This window comes from Diceros bicornis, chromosome 9 (assembly GCF_020826845.1).
Source record: "Diceros bicornis minor isolate mBicDic1 chromosome 9, mDicBic1.mat.cur, whole genome shotgun sequence".
In the NCBI taxonomy this organism is placed as follows: Eukaryota; Metazoa; Chordata; class Mammalia; order Perissodactyla; family Rhinocerotidae; genus Diceros; species Diceros bicornis.
The window spans coordinates 71,845,392-71,872,525 of record NC_080748.1 but is presented as its reverse complement, the minus strand read 5'-3'; the positions used below and the strand labels follow the sequence as shown (position 1 = coordinate 71,872,525).

Genomic DNA, 27,134 nt, shown 5'->3' with positions numbered 1-27,134 from the left:
GGCAGGCCTGCTCTTGGACACTCTCCATGACTTGTTACATTTTAAGGTGTTTGATTCTCTACCCCCTTTCTTTTCCCCAGCGTGTCGACCACCCTGAGGTGAGAGAAAAGAGTTGTACTTCAGTTCGGTGAATTTAGCTCAAAGGGCTGTGGAATTCTGTGTCTTCTCCAAGTTAGCATGTTTGGAGAGGAACCCTTCAGTTGGAGGCTAGATCTCCTTTGAGGAATACAGCCTTGTAATCAGTGACTTTAGTAATATGACTTGGGGGGCTGGCCCCATGGTCTAGTGGTTAAGTTTGGCGTGCTCGGCTTTGGCAGCCCAGGTTCGATTCCCGAGTGTGGACCTACACCACTCGTGAGCGGCCATGCTGTGGTGGCAACCCACATACAAAATAGAGGACGATTGGCACAGATGGTAGCTCAGGCAAATCTTCCTCAAGCAAAAAGAGGAAGATTGGCAACAGATGTTAGCTCAGGGTGAATCTTCCTCAGCAAAAAAAAGAAAAAAAGAAAAAAAATATGACTTGGCTTAGGCTCCTTATGCCGCGAATACCCTCAGAAATGCTACTGTCTGCCCAAACCACAGTTACCTAGCTTTTGTTTTTGAGATCTCCTTTCCCAATAATAAAAGCCTTACTATCCCTTAAATATTTATAAAATTATTGGATTATTCTTTCACTTAATGAATTTCGCATCAAATTATATCTGAAAAATCATGATTTACTGATACTGAAAAAATCGATTGTGTTTTGATTTTGCTAAATACATTTTAAAACACAAGTTGAAATTTAGCTAGAGGTAGAAGCTGCTTTCATGACCTAATGTTTGGAATTCTTTCAGCCCCAAAACTGAGGGTATTTTTTAAAATATAATTTTTATGTTTTATATCTATGAGATCAGTATTGGTTTCAGGTTGTTATTTACAAGCACATCTCTGCAATTACACACGGTAGGAACGGGTAGTTTTTATGCCTAAGAAACGAAAATTGTCAAAACATTTTCTCTTTCTAGCTTTGGTGTATAGAATGCTAGCAACATCTTGATTTTCTACATGAGAATTATGGGTATTAGGATTTTACCTGCTCCTGAAACATAGGGTTCAGGGAAAGAAACTTTGAGTTGCATTTATGAAATTACAATTTCTGTGCTCCTCATTTAACTTTTTGATTTTGACATCATTGTTCCTTTTGGATCTTTAGCTAAGGGTCTAAATTAAATATCATATGAGCAAAAATGGAAACAATTTAAAATGGCATAATGGTCAGAGTCATGCCAGTGTCTCCTGGTGGATGCTAAGTGGTAAAGGAAGTAGGTGAATGAATTGTGAGATCGCTTGATCTGATCTCTACTGAGTTCCGTCAAGGCTTATTCAGAGGTTTTGCAACAGCTTCTGCATAAGGGAGAAAACAGTTCACTAGTTTTTTTATTGTGGTATTAAAAAAAAAATTAATGATTTTACTTTATTGCCTTTAAAAATTATAAATTAAAAAAGATGCTATTTGCTGTCCACCATGAAATGACCCTCTGGGGACAGGACTCTCTCTATTCTAGGCTAGTCATGTAGGGCAACCCACCCCCCTCGGCCCCCCAAGTTTAGTCATAACCAGACCAGTTACGTATACTCTGACAGAGGCCTCAAGCTCCTGGGAGCTGATCCCTGCTTGGCATTCCCTTTGGCCTTTGGTGCTGTCTCCCTCACTCCTTCCCCCGCCACGCTACACCCCCACATTTGCTTGGAGGGTTCTTTCATCTATACCTGCCCTCCAAGCTTCAAGGCTCTTTTCCATCATTTTAATGGTTCTAAGGATCGCACTTCCCTTAATACTTATTCCTAGATACTCTTTTCTAGAATATTCTGTGGTATTTTCCTTCTTTTAACTCAAGATGAACTCATTTCACCTCCCTTGATCCAATGATTTATTTATCTTTGCTTTTCACTCCAAGAAACACATGCCCTAGAAGTGCAGAGAATGTACACACTTCACTGTCTTCTTCCTTTCGGATCCACTTTTGTTTTATTTTTGTGTTTCCACTTAGCTTCCTGTTCTTATGTTATATAAGCTCAGAGAGGGCAAGGGCCGTGAGCGCTTCTAAAAGGCTCTTAGTCAAGCTTTTGGGTGTTGATGACCAGCCTAGATTACTATTTACTGGGTTCTGATGGGGCTATCCTTGGCTTGAAATTGTAGAGAGTGGGTGGCTTTCAATGAATCCTAGTTGTGTTCATTTAGCCACATCATTCAGCGGGGCCGAATTCCATTTATATTGATCTTTTGCATCTTAAATTGAAAGTTTTTTCAAGGTGTTGGGGAGTGGACAGGAGGGGGTCAAGACTATTGATTGTGTAAAAATATTTTTGAGAAAGGTAGATTCCTGTAGCATTTTCTAAAGGTCAGCCAATGCTTTGCAGACTAAAATGTTAACACATTCTACCCTCTTTCTTTCTTCACTGTGTGGTGGGTGGCGTTTGTGTCTCTTCGGCACCCCTCTGCCATCAGCAGGTAGCCTCTCCCTTTGCTCATTTCCACCCCCCTACAGTTCTTCTTCATCTTCACTCTGGACTCCTTATCCTACAGAGAGAAAGTTCTCTTCTGTTGGGGTGCTGGTTGGGTCTCTGGAACCTTCTGGTCCCCATAAGTGCACAGGTCTTTTGTCTTCCTCACCAGGATCGTGACAAAGGTGGCTGCCACAACAGTCACTTCCTCTTTGTCCCTGAATCATTAGTGGCTAACCCATGGAGCTAACCATTCTATAGGGTCACCAGGAGTAGATAGGTGTGACAAATAGCATGGATTCTGAGAGAAGGATAGCTGTAAAGTTTGAATACTTTCTTTAATTTTTAAAAATTTTGGTAAAATACACATAACATAAAATTTACCATCTTAACCATTTTTAAGTGTACAGTCAGTGGCAGTAAGTACATTCACATTGGTGTGCAACCATCAACACCACCCATCTCCAGGCTTTTTTCATCATCTCAAACTGAAACTCTGCACCCAGTAAACAATAACTCCCCATGCCCACTCCCCAGCCCCTGGCAACCACCATTCTGCTTTCTATTTTTATGAATTTGGCTATTCCAGGTACCTTATGTAAGTGGAATGATACAGGAGTTGTCCTTTTGTGACTATTTCACTTAGCATAACGTCCTCAAGGTTCATCCATGTTGTAGCATGTGTCAGAATTTCGTTTCTTGAGGCTTATATTCCATTTTATGTATGTATGTATATACGTGCACACACATACATACACAGCACATTTTGTTTTTCCATTCATCTATCAGTGGACACTAGGAGTTGCTTCCACCTTTTGGTGATTGTGAGTAATGCTGCTATGAACATTCATGTACTGGTAGTATCTTCCACAGAGGCTGCACCGTTTCACATTCCCACCAACAGTGCACAAGGGTTCCAATTTCTCCACATCCTTGCCAACACTTGTTTTGTTTTTTCATTTGTTTGTTTTGTTTTGTTTGGGCAGTAGCCATCCTAATGGGTGCGAAGTGGTCGAATCCTTTATTTTCTTGAGTAAAGTCACAGAAGGTGGATTTGGGCACCAGTCCTTGGTGGCAGCAAGCGCTAGGTCCCCTGGAACACCTGGGCAGCACATCCCTGAACACAGCTGGCCGTGTGGGTCCTGTGCTCAGAGGGCAGCTTCTTTGTTGCTCGTCTCCTCTTGTTGCCTTTCCTTGGCATGCCTCCTCTTTTTTAATCCTACACTTGAAAATTAAATCAAACACAAACTGTGTTTAGATCTATTTACAGTTTCTTAACTCCTTTCCTGTTTTCCTTTTGACAGGCTTGGTGTAAGAAGTCCTTTCCAAGTAGTAAATTAATTTAGGTAGCAAGCACCCCACCTGAATTTTGTTCCATGCTGGCAGCTGAGATAAATGGATATTATAATTTCAGCACATTTCTGCCCAACGCTACTGTGCTGATTTGCAAGAGTCTACAAAAGTGATAATATTCTGTCAGTTTGGGGCCTAGAAAAAGAAGGGAAAAAACAGGGCATATTTTCTTATTTGTATTTATAGGATGCCTGTGGGGAAGCTGGAAATGCCATATGGCAGTTTATGTGGCTAAATACACACGAAAAAAGATAAGCCAAAGACATTTGTAGGCACATGGGAGAAGAGCGGGTTCAGATCAGTAACTGTCAGCTGTGTTGGAGATACATTCTCCGTTGCGACCAAAGATTTTTTTCTCTTAAACTCACCATTTCCTTGAAGAATGTGGTCTATTTTTAATGACTTTATTGATTTGACGATTGGGTTACAATGTACTTTATTTACTGCTAGAATGTTTCGTTCCTGTCAGCACTTAATGCAAATAAATCTACTTTTTGGCACCACTTTGATAGACTGTAACACTGCTTATATTTGCAGGAAAATTTGTTTTGCTATAGTGTGTTTATGTACAGACATAGTGTGACCTACCCCCCACTCCCGGCCCCAAATCATTATATGTCATAGTTTAGCTGAGAAATAGACATGTGTAAGGCTGTTACCATTGTGTACTGTTAGTGCAGCATAAAACAAAATGTGGGTTTTATGTCTGAGGAATCACAAAAATAGACTTAATGTTCATAATTAAAGTCAGTTTTTTAATGCTTTGTTTTTGCTACCATGTTAAGACTTTGCAGTTTTTGATTCATAGTTTGTATATTTTTTGAAATAATAAATATACAGTATATCCTATATTCACTGTTATGGTGTGCATATGAGTTTAATATTTTATGTCCAGTGAGACCCAATAAAAGTGGATCTTTATTTTCTATTGTCCAATTTATGAGCAAAGTTAAAGTACACTTTGCCAGTAAGTTTTCCATGAAGTTTCTTAACTTTTTCTTGAAAACAATGTCACATATTTTATTTTTGACTGATTATAATAAATTCAGTTTGGGAGGAAGATGATATATATATCTCATCTTTAAGAAAATTTTTGCATGAAACACTACCTCCCCTTCTAAAAATATTACCTAGTACAGGGGCTGGCCTGGTGGCGTGGTGGTTGGGTTCGCATGCTTTGCTTCGGCGACCTGGGGTTCGAGAGTTTGGATCCCGGGCGTGGACCTACGCACCACTCTTCAAGCCATGCTGTGGTGGCATCCGACATGCAGAGTAGAGGAAGATGGGCACGATGCTGGCTCAGGGCCAATCTTCCTCCCCACCCCCCCGAAAAAAAATTACTTAGTACATATTTTGTTCTTAAATAAAGAGAAATACAATTTTATGTTACTTTTTAAGTTTTATTTTTAAATGCACGATAAAACTAGTGATGACCTAGCATTTAACAATGGCTGGGCTAGGAACCCCTCTCTCAAGAGAGGCAGATAGAGTCCTGGACAGCGTCTGCAATATAACACCATAAAGCCCATTTTCAGCCAACTCTGCGACTCTAATTCAGATTCGAATCACCCATGAAGGGCGTAAATCATGCATTTTAAAAATAGCATTAGTGAAACGATGCAAGTGCTTACAGTGCTAGTGTAGGCAAAACCCGGCAAATACAGAGCTATGTCGTTTTCCTTGATACGGTCTCCATAGGAAGAAATGAACTTGCAGGAAGGTAATAGAGTCCTTCTGAGAAAAGTGGTGAAAAGTCTGGGAATTATCAGCTGAACTTAAAATGGACCTCTGGGTTTTCATGGGGAGTTGTGTTGTAAGGGGTCGTTAAATTGAAAGGAACCAAGCTGATAAGGAAGGTGCAGGAAACCAAAAATGTTGAGTGGGTTTTTGCCGGACAGACAGTTGTGCGCATCAAGGGGTTTATAGTGGGTAATCATCTGCTGCTGGAGAAATGGCCAGAGCTTGCCTTTCCTTGAGGTGGAAGGTAGGGTTCAGGCCTGTCAGCTGTCCCGGGTCGTCCCCCCTATCCCCCCCCCCCAATAAACATTTTAAGTGGGTGTGGTCAACTGTCCAGCTCTTTACTTTTTCATTTGGGAGGAAAAGAGTTACCTAGCTACAGTATTGAGAACCAAGGAGGACTTGCACACGCCCATGTGCCTAGGAGCAGCTGAGCACATTCTGAATCATGCAGTTGAGCAGTCTGCTAAGTGAGGAAGGAAAGAATATCACGCACATGTTTGATGTCTTTTTATGGGAGAACAAAAGAGTTTCGATTCTTTCCCTTGGAGTTCAGCCTGGCCCATTGTGTGGCAGAGGAGGTTTAATGAATCATTGTTTAACTAAGATCCTGCCAAGTATTTGACCATTAAATAGCCTCCAATGTGTATAGAGTTCTTCTCTGACAGACTCTTATTTGACTGTGATTAATTGGCATTGAATTGTTATTTAATTACCTCCGTAGAAATCTAAGAACAGTGTGTGTTCTGATTAAGGTATTTGATGTAAAAACACGCTCGGCGCTGTGGAAGCCAGCTCAGTCCTTGCTACACCTTGCTACCGACAGGCCAACTTCTGTGGTTGCTCAAAGCTGATGGAATGTCTTGGAGTATCAAAAACCCATACAGAATCTGGATTTTAATTTTTTTAATATATAAAATTGCTTTGGGAACTTAAACTTACAGCATAAGTCTGTAAAGCATTTCTTTCATGTTGAAATTCTTTTTAAATTATTTATTGGACTATGTTAAACATTTTAAGCAAGTGTATTGGCTTCCTCAGTTCACAGTTAAAATGTGTGACCCGTTTACACACATATGAGATGTCTGGGGGAGAGGTCCACCAGCCGGATGCATTGACAATGGAGAGGAAAGACAGGGTTGCAGGGTCTGGTTTGGGAGTCTCTGTCTCTAAGAGAATAGCCAGCAGTGTGAGAGAGGATGAGATGACCGCTGGGGGGATAGGTCCTCAGAGGTGAGAACCTTGAAATACCAAGCCAGCAGTTGTATTTGGGGAATGAGCAGGGTAGCAGGAATGAAAAGAAACAGATATTAAAAGAAAAAATAATTAGATCCCAGAAACCAGCATACGTGACTATTTCAAAAAGAGAGTTATTAAAAGTGTGAGATGCTGCAGAACAAAAGTCAAGAAGAATGGATCGGGGGAAAGCTGGCTCTTGGTTTTAGAGACTAGATGACTGGCGTATACGGTGCTGTGAAGAGGTCAGAAGCTGGGCTGGAGGGGATTGTGGAGTATTTGAATAGGTCGTGATGCCATGTGAGAAAAAGACGTTTGGCTGAGAGATAATGTAAATCCTAAGCTTTTGTAACCGACAAGTAGAATTACAACACTTAGAGCAATATTTCCAGTTCTTACAACTTTTATCTGAATTTTTGAAAGAAGTAATGCAGTATTTGAAAGTGGTTTTTTTCTCCTCCGTTTTAATAGTGTTTTTTTTTTTAACTCCAACAAAGGTCCACGCATTTATACTTAGCACAGCCCAGTGAGTTTTCTGTAACATCTGTTGGCGATTTCCATATATTAAAATGATGCTCTGGAGATAGAACTGATGATTAGATTTGGGTGTTGCTTGATCCGTCTCCAGCACACCCTCAGTTATTTTACATAAGGTGGGGAGTGGAAAGGCCCATTGTCTTCAAGTTTAGTCACGTTCTCACACCAAATGTTTTGCTGTCCTATTTTTGAGCGTTACATATACTTGTATGTGAATTGGAGACAGGAAGAGTTGATATCAGATGCCGAATGGTAATTTCCAGTGAGGGTTTTCTCAGTTATTGAGTCGGGTACTTGACTTTTTGGAGGCGGGAATTCTTGGCTTAGATGAATGCTTTATAAACAGGTATTGCTGCCTCCATCTCTATGGGAGCACGTTCCTGAGGTGAGACTACTTGATGTTTGAAGCCCTCAAAGTGCTCATTCTTCTGGAGATGTGAAATAGAGACTGTCCGTTAAGTCTTGAAACACAGTCGAGGTACAATGGGCCAGGAAAAATTCCTTCTTAGACCAAAGTATGGTGCGTTACTACAGCAGGAGAAGTCAAGTGATTGGTGGATTCCGGTTCTTTTAGAATCAGAGGTTCTTAGCAGGACTCCACGGCCATTCCACTTCTTGTGGTTCATGCACAGGATTTTAGGAATCTCCTGAAATCATGGAAACTCTATGTATGGGCATTTTGCAGTGGAAAGGCTCCATAGCTTTCGTCAGACCCACAGTGTTTCAGAGCTACCACCTCAGTGATTCTCCTCCCTGTTGGTGTCCATTGGTCTCACTGGTCTGTACATCCTGGACCATATGTGAGCCGTGAGCCAGACTCCTGCATGATATATATGTGAGCTCCAGGGAAAAGGAAGTAGCCTGGTCTGGCTTCCCAATTTTTTTCTTTTTATTGCTTAGGAAATATAAAATAATGATTACTTACTGGATCAAAGCATTTATGGCTGCTTCAGTAAAGTGGTTTCCTGGGGCAATTTGTCAGGTCTATCCACTCTTTCAAGGTCAATCCCCTACCATACTTAGCAGTAGGCAATTTGACTTGCCCTGGGTCACACAACAGGTTAAGGCCTAGGATGAGGTGGAGCTGGAGCCCCTTGCCTTTCCTAATCATTTATTCCTTTTATCAGACCATGTGTCCTCATTCATTCATTCATTCACTTGTTAATCTATTCATTCAACCTGCAGTAATTTATGTGATTTAATTTTGAGGTGGAGTTATTTTAAATTGCTTTACCTTAATTATGGTTAGCCAAGAGAGAATTCCTGGAACTCTTTTAACCAAGGGTGATATTCAAAGTACTTATGATCCAGTGGAGCAGCCTTAGCCAATCAGAAGGGGCCTGAGCCATCAGTGGCTCGTTTGGCCATAGCCACTCATACCAGCTTAACACCAGCCCTGCCTGTAAATTTATTGGCTCATCTTTATTAGTAGGTATTTAATAGAGCATTCCAACGTGTCCAGTGAAGCAGCTCCATGTCACGATGTGTTGACATGAGCTTTTTGAATCTCTGTAACGCTGGGTATGAGTCCCAGCTTGGCTACTTTACAACTGAGTATCTTTGAGTTTTTCTTCCTGTCTCTAAGCCTCAACTGCCTCTTCTGTAAAATGGGGACAGTATCTTGCTCATAGTTTGGAGATGATGTGTATGCTGTGGTTAACACAATTGCTTGGTATTCTAGAAACCAAGCTTGAGTGAACCACAAAAACCACGAGAAAAAATCCTGCCTGGCTCTCTGGTGTGTAGCGCAGGCACAGTGATGAGTTGATGTGGGGATTTGTCTGTGTCCAAGAGGCTGAGACAGAGTTGGTCCTTGGCCATCTTCTGTAGAGCTCCTCAGACTTTCTCCAGCCTAGGTCAGATGTGTAGGGTGCCCTTCCCTCCTCACTCCACTTGGCCCCCTCCTCAATACTTCCTCCTTACAACCATGGCCTTGAAGAGACGCTGGCGAAAGAGGGAAATTAGACCTCTTTCTGACTAAAGGGAATTTTCAGTCAAGGCCCCTTAATGCTTCCCTCTTTTCCACTCCCGTTCCACACCCAAGTGCTCGCCAGTCTTAGCACACCTTAGGTCATGCTCTTTCCATCAACTAGGCAAATATTTGTCATCCTTTTGCCTTTCCCACCTCTTAGTCCTCACAGATGTCATTCCTCCCACCTGAACAAACTCTCCACTCTCCATCAAATCAGCCCTCCTTCCAAATTCTCAGGCTGTGTTTTCACCGTGAAAGCTGTTAGGCTAACCCTGCCTAACCCTGTAACTCACACCATCTGGTAACACCACTGCTGCTGTGGCTCTCTCATCACCACTTGTCTTGTGTGTGCTCCATGCCACTTGGCTGTGTGCTGGCAGCATTCTGTGACACTGTATGTACTGTATTCACTTCAATGTATCCTATAACCTGCCATCAACGTTAGATTATCAAACACCCCAGTAAAGATTGCCCTTCATCTTGAAGACATTTGAGTTTTACAAGTCCTCTTGTTTGGACAATCCCACTTGTTATCTTCCAGGTGGGGAAAAAAATGAGAAAGACCTTATTAGACAAGGAAAGAGCACACACATCTTTTTGAAACTCATTTCCTCCGATCTGTCATGTCACATAATGAAACCCTAAAACTACGATTTTTAATATGTCTTAATTATATGAAAAGACAAGAGACTACTGGATTTTGCAAAAACAGCATAATTGTTCTAGAAAGGCATTCTTTCACGTCACTAGAGGAGAACCCACATCCCTAGTTGATTTACTGCAGTCCTGATTCTATCTTAACTCCGAGGAGATAAAACCATCCCAGAACGTTAGGTGTCCACCTGCCACCACCACCACCACCACCGGCTCCACTCTACCAGCGTATCCCTTAGGTTAGTCTACCTGTGGCTTTCCCTACCCTCTCCCCCATCAAACTGCAAGCAGAAGACATGTGTGGGACCTGTCCCCTGGACCTCAGTTCTGGCTTTCCCCAGCGTGTAAGCAGGTAGGTGGGGTGGGCTGAGGAAAACCAGCAACTGTAGGTGCATTTTTCCCATATTTGCTGTGGCAAGGAAGAAGGGCCCTTTGAGGGCTATCTAGAAGACATGGTAGGTTTCTTCCTCAGCACAGGGTTAAACTTACCCTCTCAGGCCTGGGTGCCAAATTCAATGCCTTAAGAAAATGGTCTGGGTTAGGATGTACTTTTTTAAGTCGACCATTTAAATAAAATGCCACCTGTTACATGGTTTTACCTTTAAGTTCTGGGAGGAGTTCCCAGTTTTAGAGGAATTATAGGGCTAGGCCATGGGTAGACCAGAACTTTCCCTCAGTATCTGGTTACCTATAACATTGTTATCTGTGCCTTGTATTTCCTCTCCTGTCTGTTCCTTCCATCCTTCGTACCCGCTCTTGTTGCCTGCTCCCTAATCCCCACGTGATTTGTGTCTGTTCCACACCCATCCCATGCTCCTTCTCTATCAGCTGCCACCCACCCAGCACCAGGGACTGCTGCCCCCAGCCCCTCTTTCCCCTCTTTGAGACACTGGCTTCCTCAACTTCTTGGAGTGCTTTCCTGCCATTGGGCTAGCTCCTGTAAATTGCTGTACCCAAACTCAGTCCGCAACTGGCAACTTCCAGCCCTTTGAAGGAGTACAGACACATAAATCACTTCAACAACAACACAAGGAAAGTGACACATATGATGAACCAGACACTCATGTTGCAACATGAATTTCTCCAGATTGGAAAACAACTGTCAAAAAAAAGACTGCATGAAATATCAAGCATTGGAAATAGAGACTGAAATTGGAAAACAAGCATTTGTTATTTATAGCAGAAGGGCTTGTTTTATTTACTCATTTAGAATACGCTCGAGCACCTTCTATTTGCTAGGCATTGGTCCAGGCACTGGGGAAACAGCAATGAACGAAAGAGACAAAAACCCCTGCTCTAACAATGCCTATATTCTAATTTAATTTATGTGAATGAAAAAAAAAACAGTGGTCTTTAGCACCTGGAAGCAAAGAAGGGAATTTAAAAGGGCAGTAATTACACGTGTAAATGTGACAAGGTTATCTTATAGGTTCTTGTGACAGAAGGAACATCATTAGAAATTTCAGATTCTTTCTTGTTACTGTAAGCGTGGTCCCTGGACCAGCCGCATCAGCATCACCTGGGAGCTGTTAGACCCCACCCAGAGCTCTTGAGAATATACATTTTAACCAGCTCCCTGGAGATTTGTGTACAGATTAAAGTTTGGGAACCAGTGTTCTTATGAGTGTTGCTGTTTCTGATCAGCCCGCAATATCCTGGTAAGTTTGCTGATGTTCACTGATATCTGGATAGATGGAGCCAAGCAGAGATTGAGGGCTGTCCTGGCAGGTGAATAGAAGAGAGAGGAGGCCCCCCCATCAGAACAAGGATACGCAGGCAGGAGTGATGGAAGGGGGTTAGGTAGGTACCTCTCTTCTGTGTCCTCTCCTCACTATTCGTAAAACTTGATAGATTTGATTTGATAGATAAAGAAACGAGGATGTAAATGAGATTATTTTAAATGATAAGACTTGCTGGTAATTATGTAAGATAAAGATAAGTCAAAAATGACTTAAAAGTTTTCATGTTAGGTGTTTGGGCAGAGGTCTAAGACCAAGTTTGAGAAGTTGGGTGTGGGTAGTTGTGGGTCAACTTCAAAGGGTTCTGTTCAGTTTAGATGTGTTGAGCTTAAGATGTTTTGTAGGACAGTCAAGTGCCAGAGGAAGCCCTGGGAGATCAGGAGTGGAGATAAGATTCAGGATGCATAAGCAAACAGGAAATCATTGTCATGAAAGTGAGCAAAGTTTAGGAAGAGAACCAGAAAAAGGAAAAAAATGGTCAATGCCTCTATTCTTAGAAAAAAATAAGAGCCAGCAAAGAACATTGAAGGAACTTGTCCTGAAAAGTGGGGTTTCTCATGCCGCCTCTCTCTGCTGTGTGGAAATCCCAGGATGGCTTGGCAGTAGTAGCCACCCCATTATGAAATCTTATTGCGTCACCTTGAGCAAGGTTGGACCTCATCTCCTCGTCTCTATCACAGGGAGCTTGGTCTACAAAGCGATTTGAACGTTTCTGTTAGCTGCAGAACCTTTTCTTCAAAGGCCATCTCTATATGACATCCAGATGGATATAAGGGTCTCTGTTTGGGAGGGGATGGGGAGCAGGGGAGAAGGGTGTGGTGTCTGGAGCTGGGTGGAGTTGGCCTTCGCTGCCTCCTCCTCCTCATTCTTCAAGGCACCTTTGTAGAATCTCAGAATCTTCACAAGACAAAGTTTGGTAATTACTAGCCCTGGTGACTTTTCATGCCCCTAAACCTCTAAAATCTCCTAATGATAATATGAATGGCACCTGGCACATGTGTGCTACTTTACAGTTTAGAAGGTGCCTTCATCAACTTGAACTCTTTTATCCTCATGATCCTTTATCTTGTGAAGTAGTCGAGGCAAATCTTATCGTCTCCCTTTTACAGATAAAGGATTTGTGTCTCAGTGGAGCTTGGATGAGTTACCTAAAATATTGCTGCTGAGTTTCAGAGGAGGATGAGAACTTTGTGGTTTTTCCGCTGATGGTTCCCTAATTCCTGCTGCTCTTTGTATTTCATGCCATTCTCTGAACAGCCACCATATTGATGACCTGTGCTAACAATGAAGACCAAGATAATGTTGAACTCCCAGACTTCTGTGGCTCCTGTTCCTGTTGTTGTACTAGTCTAAGCTGAATTAGTTTGTGTAGAATGATGCAGAAAGTCCAGGCTGGCTCAGTACCCTCATGCATACAGTGATCCTTTTCAGCCTGGTGGACATCTCTGGGCTCCACTGAACACCCTCTCCATGGGACCAATCTTTGCCCCATCATGTTGCATTGTACCTGGAATGTACAGGTCCATTCCCTTTGCTCTTTTGGAGGGACTCTACTCTTGGATAGGCTGCTTGGATTTAGACTCCACTTCTCACCACTTTTACTTGTCCCCCCCCACCCGGCCCCCCTCAACACTCCCCTGGGCTCAGAGCCCTGCCCAGACCCAGCGTACCTGCCTGACTCTGCAGGGCTATCAAACCAGTCTTTTTAAAAGCATTAGTTCTAGAACCATCAATGAAGCTAAACATGGGCACATATAAAGAAGTTCATAATATCGAAGAGTTCATGAAACATCCACTTTTACCCTCAAGGTTGTGTGGTGTGGCCTGATGGGGCCTTTTTTGCGGGTGCCTAAGACCACTTCTGTGGTAAAGAACGGGGCTCAAAAGGAAGGAACTACTGACACAAGGTACATCATGGATGAACCTCAAAAACGTTAGGCTAAGTAAAAGAAGCCAGAAACAAGAGACCATGTATTGTACAATTCCATTTGTATGGTATGTCCTGCAAAGGCAAATTTATAGAGAAAGAATGTAGATTAGTGGTTGCCTGAAGCTGGGGGTGGGAATAAGAAGTCACTGTAAATGGCATGGGGGATCTTATTGGGAGGATGAAAATGTCTTAAAACTGATTTTTGGTGATGTTTGCATCACTCAGTAAAGTCACTAAAATTCATTGAATTGTCCACCTGAAATGGGCGAGTTTTAAAAGATATAAAATATACCTCAGTAAAAATATACCTCAATATTCTGATATGTAATATGCCTCTTTTTTGGTTTAAAAAAAAAAAAAGAAGAGGAAGACTAGGGCCTAAACTAAACATGGGAACCTCCAAGTTTTACATTACAGTTTGGTTATAAGTAAGCTGAGGAATCCTGGATATGGGAGAGGTGTCAGAATTCTAGCAGTGACCGATTCCAGCTTAGATCGTAGAATCAATTCTTAAAATTTGATTGCTTAGGAATTTGTATTTTGACAAGAAGTTTGATGACTTTCATAATATTCTGTCTTGTGGATAAGATAGAAAAATGTGAACCAGAGCAGTTAGGAGGACGCTGATTGGTTCTCTGATGATATCGACTTCGAGGTGATCTCTGTCTCTGTCTCTCTCTGTCTCTTCTTCCTCTCTCCCTCTCCCCTCCTTCCTCTCCTTTCTTCTGAGTCTTTCTCTCCCCTCCCCACTTTACTTTTTTATACAATGCATAGTCACTTTAGAAAAATAGGAACATAGAGAAAAAATTAAAATTGCCTGTAATACCTTATAGACATTTTCAGACATTTAGATTCTTCCCTACTTCTGACTTGCCAAATAATGCCGTATTGAACATCTTTGATGCGCTTCTTAACTCCTTGGGATACATTCCTAGAAATGGAATTTCTAGGTCAAAAGAGAATGTACTCTTAGAGTTGTTTATACATATTGCCCAATTGTTCCCTTCCCAAAAATCTACCTGTGCAATATAGATGGGAGTGGTGTGGATTTTCATTATATTCAAGTCCAAAATTTACTGTTTGTCAGCTTCAGAATTGGCTATATTCTGTGCAGAAAGGGAGAGATGATCTTACCACTTTACCCCACTTTACCCCAAGGTCACCAAACAATGCCTGGGGTATTGATTTTAATCCTGGGCCCAAGACGTTAACTGAGACTGGCCATCTGAGTCTGGGCAGGAGGCAGTGGCCAAGATGGGACACCGTGCCTTCTGAGGGATAATGGAGGCACCAAGGACTAGTTGATTGTGAGAAGTCCGGAAAGGATATGATCAACTTTCTTCAAGTGTTTGAAGGGCTGTCATGTCAAGAGAAATTAGATTCACTCATGTAGTTATAAGGGAGAATAAACAGCAGAGATGGTTCTAGGAAGGCAAGATTCGATTTAATGTAAGAAAGCCCTGTCTGACAGAACAGTCTGAAAACGTATTGGGTTCCTCCTGTTCACAGTGAATCCCCCTTCCCTCTACATCCCTGGAGATACTCCAACAGGGCCAGATGTCATTTGGATGAGGAGCCATGGCATATGTGTGAAGGGAATTCATCATAAGGATTTGATTTGGAGACCTTTGAGAAAACGTTATGTCTACGAGGGTGTGAACTTGAAATCACAGCTCTGATGACAATGGTCTATCGCAAAGCCAGATGAAATATACCACAAACACCATTTGTTCTCTTAATTGTTTCTGAGACCAAGGAAGTAATCATTGAACCTTCTAATCTCACGTTTTCTACACTCAGCTCAGTGGTGAATAAGAGTTTAGTTTTTTGATGATCTTAACATTCAGTTCAGTTACTGTAGTCACTATGCAGGGAGATGGTGTTTTTTCCAGTAGTGTTTTCCTTGTATTTTATGCTGTTTGTCAACCATGGGTCTCTCAGACCTTAAGACTTGTGCATCTGGTAAAAGGTAAAGGGTGGTTTTCACATACTGTTCATCTCGGTGTAGCTTTTTTTGTGTTTTTTTAAAAATGTGAATATTACTTTCAGCATTTTTAAAGCTGAACCATACTTGCAGTGTTTCTGAGTCCTGCCTATGTTAAAAAGTTGTACTTTTCCACTGAAGAAATAACAAGCATTTAAACTATGTCTTTAACATTTTATGACATATATTTTCCTTATTTTGCTATTGAGAACTTGAGACGTTAAAAGATAACCAGGTAGTCCATGAAATCCATAAAAATATCTGAACAATTGTGCATCTGATTTTCATGTTCCTAAACTATAACTGATTAAATAACCTTTTGCCCCTCAAAGCATGGTCTGGGCAGCAGCGGAAAGGGCATCACCCCGAGCTTGGTAGAAATGCAGAATCTCCAGCTCCAGCCTAAAGCTACCAAATCAGAATCTTCATTTTAACAAGTCAACCTTGTGGCAGTGCCTGGTAGACTTGCTCAGGTGACCTGCTGCAGAACCTGTGGGTGACAGTAATTGTCTCACCTTGGGCTTTTTTTTTTTTTTTTTTATTTTGAGCACCTGTTAGCGTGCCTGGCATTATGACTAGTACTTTCACATGCATGAGCCCATTTAATCCTCAGAATCGCCCTCTAAAGGAAATACTATTAGAGGCTCAGAAAAGTTGTCACCAGGCCTGCCAAAAGTGTCAATAAAAGACAGTTTCTGGCGTCTGTGTTTCCTAAGCCTTATTCAGGAAAATTGAGGCCCAGATTGTAATGGTGTGACCTGGCCAAGTACGGAGCTTCCAGTTGCTCCAGCTTCTATCTTGGGCGCACCCTGTGCTTCCCAGCCAAGCTCAGGTGCCTGGTGAAAGGATTGCAGAGGCAGTATTCCCAGGCAGTGGGAGCTCAGCCCCCAGCCCCTGGCCATTCACGGTCCAGTTGTGGCTTGGTATGAAGGGCCTCAGGGAGAAGTCACCTCCGACAAACATTGGCCCCACATCTCACCTGCAGTCTGGCTTCCTGAAGCATCTATTACGAAAGAAGTTCAGGGCCTAGCTAAACACATTTTTCAGGAGTTGCCTACACCAAAATAGGCTGTGTGTGTGTGTGTGTGTGTGTGTGTGTGTGTAGCTTCAAATTTTTTGAATTAAATCATTTGGAAGACTAGATATTTATTAGAAACTAGTTCTGATCTTCCAATTCTGAAGCCTTTAGGATATGCTGTTTTCTTGAATTCTGAGGGAGGAAATAAAATCAACGATAAGAAACGAGCAAATGATTAAATTAACGGTGATTTAAATGACTGAATCATTACATGATATTTCTATCTTCCTGCCTACATTCCCCTTGTCTTCTTGGATGTTTAGGAATGAGTCTGTGTTTGTCACACCCAATGCAGCTCTGAAAATAATGACTTATTACCCTGGGTAGTAAACTCACAACTTGAAAATGGCAAGATTCCAAATTTTCCCGCAATGTGTTTTTAAAAATCAGGTCCAGATTTCAACTCCCTGCCCACTGCCATTTGGTGGTATTTTTGTTTCTCTGTAGGTATCATCCTACTTTCTTTTTCTTTACCACTGACATTGGCTTCTTTCATATGAATGCATGATATATTAAATACATATGCATTTACAATACTGTTTGATTTGTTTGTGAATTGTTTCTCTTAAAGGGCCTATCTGGGGAAATGAGTAATTTCTCGTGTCCTGTTCTTTCAGGAAGAATTTTAAATCGTTTCTCCAAAGACATTGGGCATATGGATGACTTGCTGCCCTTCACCTGTCTAGATTTCATCCAGGTAACGTAACAGTAATGTCAAGTTCTCAAAGGGAAAACCAAAGTTCCTGTTTTTTCAAGGCCCTTTCATGGGGGCTAAAGGTGGGCCTTTCAGCCTGGCCGTGTGTCATGTTATCTTAGTCAAAGGCCATGTTTGTAAAAGAAAGGTGTGGTTATGATTTGGAGGCTAAGTTAACATGAGTAATACCTCGTGTGTAGGAGTGGCTACACAGTCATGTCAAGGTTGGTTCGAAGCAGCTACATGCTTGGTAAGTGGTTCTCCATCTGCCTTCCAGGTATCTGGCATGGATTTCACTTGACTCTGAGCACATTTCATAATATAGAAACAATCACCTCTCACGGAAAGATAGCCTAGATTAACTAAATTATGCATTGTATTACCACAAAGGACAAATATTTACCGCACCGGTTTTTTGGGATAAAACCAGGTGTGGTTACATACAAAGAAAAGATTAGTAATAATAAGGTGAAAATAATACTTTGTTAACAAGGACAATAGAGAGCAGTTACTGCAGATACAAAGCCTTGAAAGGCAAGTAGGTTTAAGCCAATAATTTGAGTGCAGGATCAAAGTCATCTCAGAAAATGCCTTTTTTGTTTGTCTGGGCAGCTTTTCTTTTCACACGTTGATTGCTCCAAGTCTTAAGGTGTCTTTTTTTTTTTTTTTTTTTTAAACCAACAATCCCACAGAAATACCTTCTCTAAAGCATTTATTTTGTCTGTGAACTTGAGGTTCTAAAGAATAATGTTGGGCGATCTCATCTCTCATCTCCTCATTCAGTATTGTTGCTCATGTGGGATGTTTTTTCTGTTATTTAATTCTGTCTACTTTTCAGTGGTTCAGGCTGGGGGACTTCTTCATTTCCAAGTGTTTATTTTGGAAATGAAATGCATTTATCAAAAGCTGCACATGCGCTAAAATTGCTGCTGCTGTTGCTAACACTTCATGACCCTTTTTCACTTTCCCTAAGTGCCACTGTACAGCAGTCTAATCATGAACTCATTTTAAGGCTAGGAAGTTAGCAGTGCTACAGTTGGGGTATGCAATTAGGGCTTGATCCCGATGGCCCGCCCCCCTCTTTTCCTTCTTTTTCTTTCCATGCTCAAATGCTCTTCAAGTCAAAACTTAGGATCTCTTCTGGAGCCACTGTTATAAAAGGAGCCAGAATTATTTAATTTGGAAAATTAGCTGTATCAGAAAAATCAGTAATAGGCCTGAAATGGTTACAGTCGTTCCTGTTAGTCACACAGACGTGCAGCAATGAATATCTGACCGCACTCAGCGTAGCCCATCGGCAGAGGCATCCTGTCTACCGATGTAAAGCAGGCTGCGACTCAGAGGCAGAGGACTGTTACTGCAAACAAAGTTGTCTGATTTTTTTTCCCTCTTCTGCAAGCTTATTTTGTAAATGTCTCCTACTGGGTTTAGCTGTATAATTTATCCCCCCAAAGCAATCTTTCACCAAAAACAGTTCTGATGCGATTGTTAATTACTTTGAGAAGATTTTTATGGAAGGTTCTGTTGCTTTGCAACTGCAAGCTAGGCTAAGTTGGGTTTCCAAAGCTGGCTGGCCTGTGCTTACCACATAGTTAGCTCTCATCATTAGAATCCTTCACACATTTTTGTAAGACATATGGAGGGACGGGGTAGATGTTACCTGATTTCAGTATAAAACATTTTTAGCAGCATGAGGAGAGAAAATTCTAGTCTTGCTATACTTCTCATTAACCCAAGAGACAAGGGTCTTTTTATTATCCACTCACTCAATTGTGGTGAAACTCATCATTGTTGAATACCAGTAGCCCCAATTAGCTCATTTCTTGAATCTAATAGCAAAAGTAAATCTCGATGTTATTGTCTCCAAGAAAGGAGTTTTGTATAAAGGATAACTCAGTTATCAATTATGATAAAATCGATTGTCACTTGTTTTGTTTGCGGGTGTCTTTAATAAGCCTTCCTATAATCCCTTCAGGAAGAAATATTTTCTCCTTTTAAAAACAGTATTAGCAAAATAGAAAAGCTCTGATCCCGGCCATTGTTGGTGATTCTTTGAGGGACATTTCCCAACATCCATTGTTTAAATGGTTGTCAGGAGGAATCAAGTGAAACTTCCTAAACAATGCAGTAACCGGTTCATCTGACGGTGTGTACAGAGGCCTTTCTCCGGAGGATTTGCATTCGATGCGTGGGCTTTTCACTGAGGTATCATTGGGGATCATTTTGAAGTATTTGGACCTGTTGCTGTATTAGCAAGCAAAGATTTTTATTAAACCCACAAAAATGAATTTAACCTGCCCTCAAATAAAGGCCAACAAAAATCAAAATGTAAATTGATTTTTTTTTTTTTTTTTTTTTTAAGTTGGATAGGGCTCTGTAAGGATGAAAACAACCCGGTGGTGTTCTGGGACTCTTAATGGAATCATGTAAACTTAAAATAAACACTATGATGGTAAGCATATAGAATGAAAACTAATTTTCCAAATCAAATACATTATATTCAATTCATTTTCCCCAATCAACCAAATGTTTAAAACCTGTTAGTTATAACAGCAATCTTCTGGAAATTAATTAGAAGCCTATTAGCTCTGCTAGCTGAGCCGAATGAAGAGGGTTGCTCCTTACATTTTTAAATAGGCTCCAGAATTAAAGCAAAGCAAGGTCAAAATGACAATCAGCTTGACTCACCTTATGACTTTGCTTAAGTAGTTGATCTACTTTTGGGGCTTTTTTGGCGGGGGGCTATTTTAAAGGAAATTTTATCTACTTTGACTCTATCTTCTACTAAATTTTAAAAAATGAAGTACTAGGCAGGTAAAACATACAGGTATCATGAATATTGTCTGTATAAACAATAGCACCCTCTCAGTTACATGGGAATCTGAAATGGAAATGACTTTCAGGCCCCTGGTCTAGCTCATGAACTTTTCTAAAGAGTTCTCTTAGCCCCTTTCAGAATTGAGATAGTAGAAAATTTCCTGTCTGCCTTTGTTTTCAGTGTTAACAAAACCTGCTGCTGAATCAGGAGGCACTCTGTTTTAAGTGTCTCTCATCAGATTCTTTGGGTAAGGATCTTCGTGACTCTTAGCAGCTCCTCCTATGCTCAGAGAAGCTCACAGAACGTGAGTCCTTCTAAACCTAACAGCTGAGTTTAATTGAAAGAGTTTTAAAAAAGACTGGGAATTTTCTTGTCAAGAAATGACCCTTGGTGTTATCTCACAGAGGATGGGGTACTTGCTGATCTACATATCATCTGGTTTTCTTGAGCTGGAGAGACCTTGGTAGGATTTATGTAACAAATAGAACGCAAACTGAAACCGAAGCTGAGATCTCTTTATGAATAGAGAGTTAAGCTTTCCACTTGTCAGAATATTCAAACGAAGACTGTCTGTTGAATGTTTTTTTCTTACTAAAGATTTGCATATGATCATGCTTTTCTGGAGAATTAAAATCGAATAGATAAAGAAATAATGTAATTACATTTATCCATGTGAACTTTTTAATCCAGAGTATGCATGCTTGATTACTTTTTCTGTAAGACAATGATAGTTTTGTTGGTTTTGTAAGAAAGAGTTCAGAAATGTGGACCATTGGGTTAGAACTTAATAGTGTTTCCCATTGAGTCTGATGCTGAGGAAGTGAGAGACCTGAGAACAGACCCTCCATTTGTGCCATAATGGCTGGAGTTGGTATACTCGGTAGAAGCAAGTCAGAAATCAGGGACAGATTTTATTACTCCTCTGACTAAATGACTAAGGTCAGAAAATTCTGTTTAAAATGTGAGCAAATTTCCTGGCCAGATAGAGGTTATTTACCTAACTTTGTCCCTTGGACTTTTCAACAAAAGATTTCTATTTGTGTGAACATTTGTGGGTTTTTTGTTTTGTTTGTTTTGGGTAGTTAGCTATTCGTATCTACGCTAATGGGAAGCAGTGACACAGCTAATTTTGAAAATATGTCATTTACTGTTGTCCTACTAGAGTGAGAAATCAACAGGAACAGAGGGGCTCACGTGTGGGATTTTGGAACCTGAATTGACACAGGTGTGGAACAGTAATGAATAAAGATCAATTTTTGACTGACGAGGCATTTTGGAAGGGTAGACCAGAAATGAGGGAAGTTTTTGAATATATCATAGGAAAGAAATAATTTATCCAATATAAAATAACAACAGTCTGCAGGTTCCCTTGGGGTTGCCCTGGGCTTATCAGATAAGTCAGCCAATGGCTGGCAGTGCACGTCTGGCTTATCAAAGTGTTGTTGAAACACGTTTGCTTTTTCAGAAATCATAACAGCTTTGATTAGTAACAATACATTTAAAACCAAGTCATCTATCAAGCTAGAACATAGTTCTACACACATTAAAACTAAATATCTTTTTGAAAATAGGGATTGAAATACAAATAGTATAAAGACCTTCATCTAGACCTCAGACATGAGAAATCAGCAAGTGGGGAATTATTTGAATAGGACCTTGGCCGTGAAAACATAATGTAATTGGGTAAACAAACAAAAACATAGTAATTAAAATTTACGTTTTTAAGTGTTTGACTTCCTAATACTGTAGCACAAATATCGGCAGCATGATTCTAGTCTTTTATTTTCTTAAAACAAAGATGGATTTAATTAATAAAGGTACCATAGATATGGAATATTTGTAATGTTTTAATAATATTTTAAATTTAAATTTTTATTAATGATTAAAAATAATTTTTAATGATTAGTAATTTTTATAATACTGATATATTTGTAATATTTGATAGGCAGATAGGTTGTTTTATGAATGTATTTGCAACTAGATATATAATGGAAAATCTTGGAGTTTCTGCCAGAAGGAAACCATTATTTCTATTATATCTGTGATGTGTGGGTTTGTAATTCTTTTGATATTTTTCATTCCTGTAATGTTTTCCTTTTTGCTTTTTCCACCGGTCTTTTATTGAGCTCCTACTATGTGCTGGGGATGAAAAAAATGGAGGCTTTATTTTCATTTATCTGACAAGCATTTATTGAGTGTGTCTTGAGTGCTAGACACCATGTTGGGCTTGGGGATCTGGAGCTGAGTGAAATTTAGTTCCCGTCTTCCATGAGACACACGGTCCTGGGAGAGAGAGTCAGTGATTGCAATGCTGTGTGATAAGCGTTACAATAGGAGGGATACTGTATAGGAGAATGGATAAGGCTTTAGCATGAGACAGATCTGATTTCCAATCCCAACTCTGCCACGTTTAGTTCAGTTATCTTGAGGAAGTTATGGTTCCTCCAGGTGGAGGCTTATAGGTAGTTGGAAGTATGAGTCTGGTGTTAAAGAGACAGACCTGGGATGAGTGTAGAGCCTGCATATTCTTCACTGAGCAGGTAGTAGTAGATTCTGTGAAGATGGCTAAAATTGCCCAGAGAGAGTGAGACATTTTTAGGGGCTAAGATCAGAACCTTATGGAAACTTTGCTATTTGAAGAGAAAGCAGAGAGAGAAGCCAAGCAGAGGACACACAGAATGAACAGCAAGGAAGAGAGGAGGAAAATTGGAATTGAGTTAAACCAAAGTAGGACAGGCGTGTTAAATGCAAAGGAGAGGGGAAGTGGAAAGTTGTCAGTTGGATTTAGTGAGTAGGAGGTGTCTGGTGACCAGCCGGAGCAGGGTTAGGATGGAAGGAGGCCAGTTTGCAAAGGATGAAAAACCAAGAGGAATGGAGGAAGTTGAGATGAGGGCAGGCTGCTCTTGGAAGGAGTTTGACTGAAAGAGGAGAGGCCCATCTGCAATGCAGGGTCTGGGGAGCTGTCCATGGGTTGCTTCGGCTGTTTAGTTTACATGTGGGGTGTGGGTGGTATATCCCTTCTCCCTCCTTCCTATCAATAAACAGGGATTACGGTTGAGGTCCTGAGGCACAGTGATGAGTAAGGTGTGAAGCCTCCCCTCGTGGATCTCCTCCAGCCGCCTAAGAGAGAGAGACATCCAGAAATTCATCCTTTGCTGTTTGGAATGCAAATTTTGCTGAGTGCCACAGAGGAAGTCCTGGAAGGTGAACTGGGTGTGGGGGCTAGAGGCAATTAGGGAGCATGGTCCAGGAGGCGGGGCAGAGTTTCTAGGAAGTGACCTTTGATCCGAGATGAGAGGAAAAGGCCACTGTGCATGGTGAGGCAGGAAGTGCTGCCAGAAGCCGAGTTTCCACTTGGGAACCACTCTTTTCTCTCTGTCATCAGCTGGGGGTGGGGTCAGGAAGGGGAAGGAGCTCGAAAAGAGTTGTTTAGTTTTGTTTTAAAGGATATAGTTAGTGCCAAGTGTGTTCAAACTCAGTTTCGCTAATTCTGTTCATCCTTGGTATATTTGATAAACCTTAAAATATACTTGATTATTTTAATTTTTGTCACTTCTGAAGTGTTTATTCTGTATACTTTCCCTCAGCTGATTCCTCATTCCCTTAAATTAGATCTCGGATAATTTATTTAACATTTTGTAATTATAAGAAAGGCCTGTCTTTTATTTTTTGTTTCTTCTGTCTTGGCCTTATGAGTACCATGGATCATAGGTTAACCTGTCCATGATCCTCTGAGAGCAGCAGATACCTTTGTTCTTTGCTTTCACATGCCAGTATATTAGCTTATTTTGGAACTTAAGTATGTTTTCTTCTCTGAACTGGAGACTCGAATATGTCATAGAGGTGAGGCTCTAAGGGATCGCCAGGTTCTGGCTTCCTCCGAGAGTGGCCGTGGAGCAGTCCCCTAACACTAGAGCAGGGGCTCACAGTCTTTTCTCACCATGCAACACTGCCTTAGAGTACACATCTAAACACATTTGTTTTGCTTTACTTGCCGGTGATTTGTGTTAGAGGAGCCCAGGCCTAGAGAGTCAAATTCAAATTTCCCAGCCCTTAAATCTAATCTCTACAACTCCTGGGAAATAACTTTACATGCCCACTAGACTGACTGCTGATGTGCTCGTGTGTGTGTGTGTGTGTGTGTGTGTGTGTGTGTGTGTGTGTATTCGCACACCTTTAGCCCATTCTCACATGTACCCTCTTAATTCTTCAGCCTTTAAGGATCAGCAGAAGCCTCTCTTCCCCATCAGTGAAGCTTTCCTTGAGCACTCTATTCTGCAGCAAAACAATCTCCATGCCCTACAGGAAACCAGGGATCCTATGACAATGGGCCGTATGCTGTGCTGAGCATATTTCATTTAAGTCTCACAGCCAGCCAGTCAGCATGTATTGAGCACTTCTTATGGGCCGGGCACCTTGCTGGCTTGGTGTGTAGAGCAGTGAACCAGGTATTGGCTTCCAATTTGCATTCCAGTGCATGAGACAGAGAGTAGTAAGATAATTCCAGTCAACTGCTAGTGCATTAAGGAAAAGAAGGTGTTTGCGGGTGACTTCGGGGACTGCTTGAAACATGGTGGTCAAGGAAGTGGTGACACTTGAGTTTGAAAAATAAGAAGCCATGCAGAAGGATCTGGGGGCTGGTGAGTAGGGGAGCATTCTGAGGAGGAGGAACAGGTGCAGAAGCTCAAGATGGGAACAAGGTGGCATGTTCCCAGGGAGAGAGAACCCCAAGGGTGAACAGAGCAGAGACAGGAGGAAGAGGGGCCTTGAGACGGAGGCAGGTCTGGACCACGTAGGCTTCCCAGACCCAGGTTAAGGGGTTTGGGTTCTCTTCTGGATGCAATGGGAAACCACTGGAACATTTTAAACAGAAGAAGGACATCATGCTCACATTTTAGGTTGGGGGAAAAAAACTATATTTGACATTTCCCGTAAGTTTTTAAAAAAGTTTTCAATGTTTTAAATCATCAAAATATGCATAATCCGTTAAAGACAGGGCTCTGGGGCTGTATTCTGTGGTATCTCCTCAGCCACTGCACAGCTTCTTACACCCAGGCAGATGAATAGTTAGCATTTCAGTCATCGAGGTCATGCAAACTGTATGGAGTCAGTCCGCAGACAGGAAAATGGTTCTGTGCAGTTAGGATGGGCGTCTGATCCTTCTAACAAGCTACCCTTTTAGCGCAGTGGCTCTCAACACCACGTTACACCTACCTGAGTCAATATGAAAAAATAAGGCTGATGTAGGGTTTTTTCACACAGCTGAATTTACTCAGTGTTTCTGTTTGAATGTCTTGATTTTCTAAATACAGTGGAGAGGCTCTTACCTGGGAGTTTGGAGTCAGCACATAGGGTGAAGTCTTTTGTAGTCCAAATTACCCATAAATAACAGTAATCCTAGCTAACATTTAGTGACTGCTTCCTGGGTGCCAAGCCTCATTTTAAATCCTTTATTTGTATAATCTCTCGTTTCATTTTCCTGGCAACACCACGTGGTACATACAGTTGCTGTGCTGTTTTCACAGATGTGGGAAATGAGGCCCAGAGAAGTTACGTAATTTGTCCAGGATCACACAGCTAGTAAGTGATCAGTTGGAGATTTTTATTTTTACATACATTCTGAGTCATACTCATTATGCCTGTAAGGGAAAAGCAAACTGCCCCTTCCCATGTTTTGATCACACCAGAGTATTCTCGTTGAGGGAGGGCCCAGGCGGAATCTGTAATAATCATTAAATTATTTGTCATCTGGTGCCTGCACCTCCTCCCTAGCAAAAGTCATAGAAGTGCTCATATGATATGACCCCGGGGTATTTGAAATACAAACTTTTTTGAAGTTGTGGTACTAGCCCCTTTTTTCCCCTCTGTCTTTAGAGCTAAAGGTGAACAAACCACTTTTCTCTTCCAAAAATGCTTTTGGAAATTTTTGCTGGTTGTAAAATCCAGTCAAAGAACTACTAATTTCAGGAACTTTCTTCCTTGGCTTTGTGATAAGCCTGATCTCAAACCCGAGTACTAGAGAAATTGTGACTATCTTTTATTTATGAGCATATTTACACACATTTTGATGCACATTTGTTGGGTTGTGACATATATAACTCTGTAGTAATGCTGTGTAAACAAGGAAGAAGAATTGGCTGTGACGAAAGCAAATTTCTTGAGGTTTTGTTTAAAAATAAAAGCTTAACTTTACATTAAAACTTTGTGAGCAAGTGACTCTACGTTGTACTAATACTAGTAAATGGAAATGCATTTCTTGTAGAAAATGGCAAAAGTATAATAAAGTTAAAAGTTAACTTGTTAAATTTAAATAGAAATAATGTATAAACTGCATATAATCTATCGTTTTATGAAAAAAAACCACTTTATGGTTTAATTAAACCGAATGTCCAAGTAGCAGTTTAAATTTTGAGTACTCTGACAAACTAGCAGTAAAGGATCTAAACTCCCAATCCCAATATTTTGTATTGTAGGCAGTAACATTCTTTTCTGTGAAGATAGGAGTTCTGATGTATTTGATTTCAGACAACAGAGCTTGTCAATGCTTTGTTATATGTATATGTGTGTTTGCATGTATAGACACAAATACAGAGACATACACTCTCAAGAAGCATTTGCATTGTGGATATGTCACCCTTTCAAATCAAGTGGCTTGATGCACATCTTAAACTGTAAAGCTAGGAAAATAATGTTTGTGGCTGGAACATAGGGTTTATGTGGCTCTAGGTGAATCAGGGTCTACATTTTAGACCGCCTTTGAAATTCATCTAAGGAATTCATATTTGAACCTATAGACAATTGGCCCCATCCAAGGTCTTTGGACCTCACGGTGGCTGCTCACCGTATAATTTAAAGGGAAAACAAGTATATGTGTTTGTGTCTCTCTCTCTTCTTTGAAGATGTTATTGTTCC

At 41.0% G+C, this 27,134-nt stretch overlaps 1 protein-coding gene across 6 annotated transcripts in view; it reads left to right on the top strand.

Moving 5' to 3' along the window:
• The window catches only part of ABCC4 (ATP binding cassette subfamily C member 4), a 266,824-nt gene that overhangs the window by 149,759 nt on the left and 89,931 nt on the right, over positions 1–27,134 (top strand). For all 6 annotated transcript variants that reach the window (XM_058548381.1, XM_058548382.1, XM_058548378.1 and 3 more), the window contains one exon: positions 17,328–17,407. In XM_058548381.1, the coding sequence (XP_058404364.1) occupies positions 17,328–17,407 (80 nt within the window). The remainder of the gene's footprint in view (positions 1–17,327; positions 17,408–27,134) is intronic.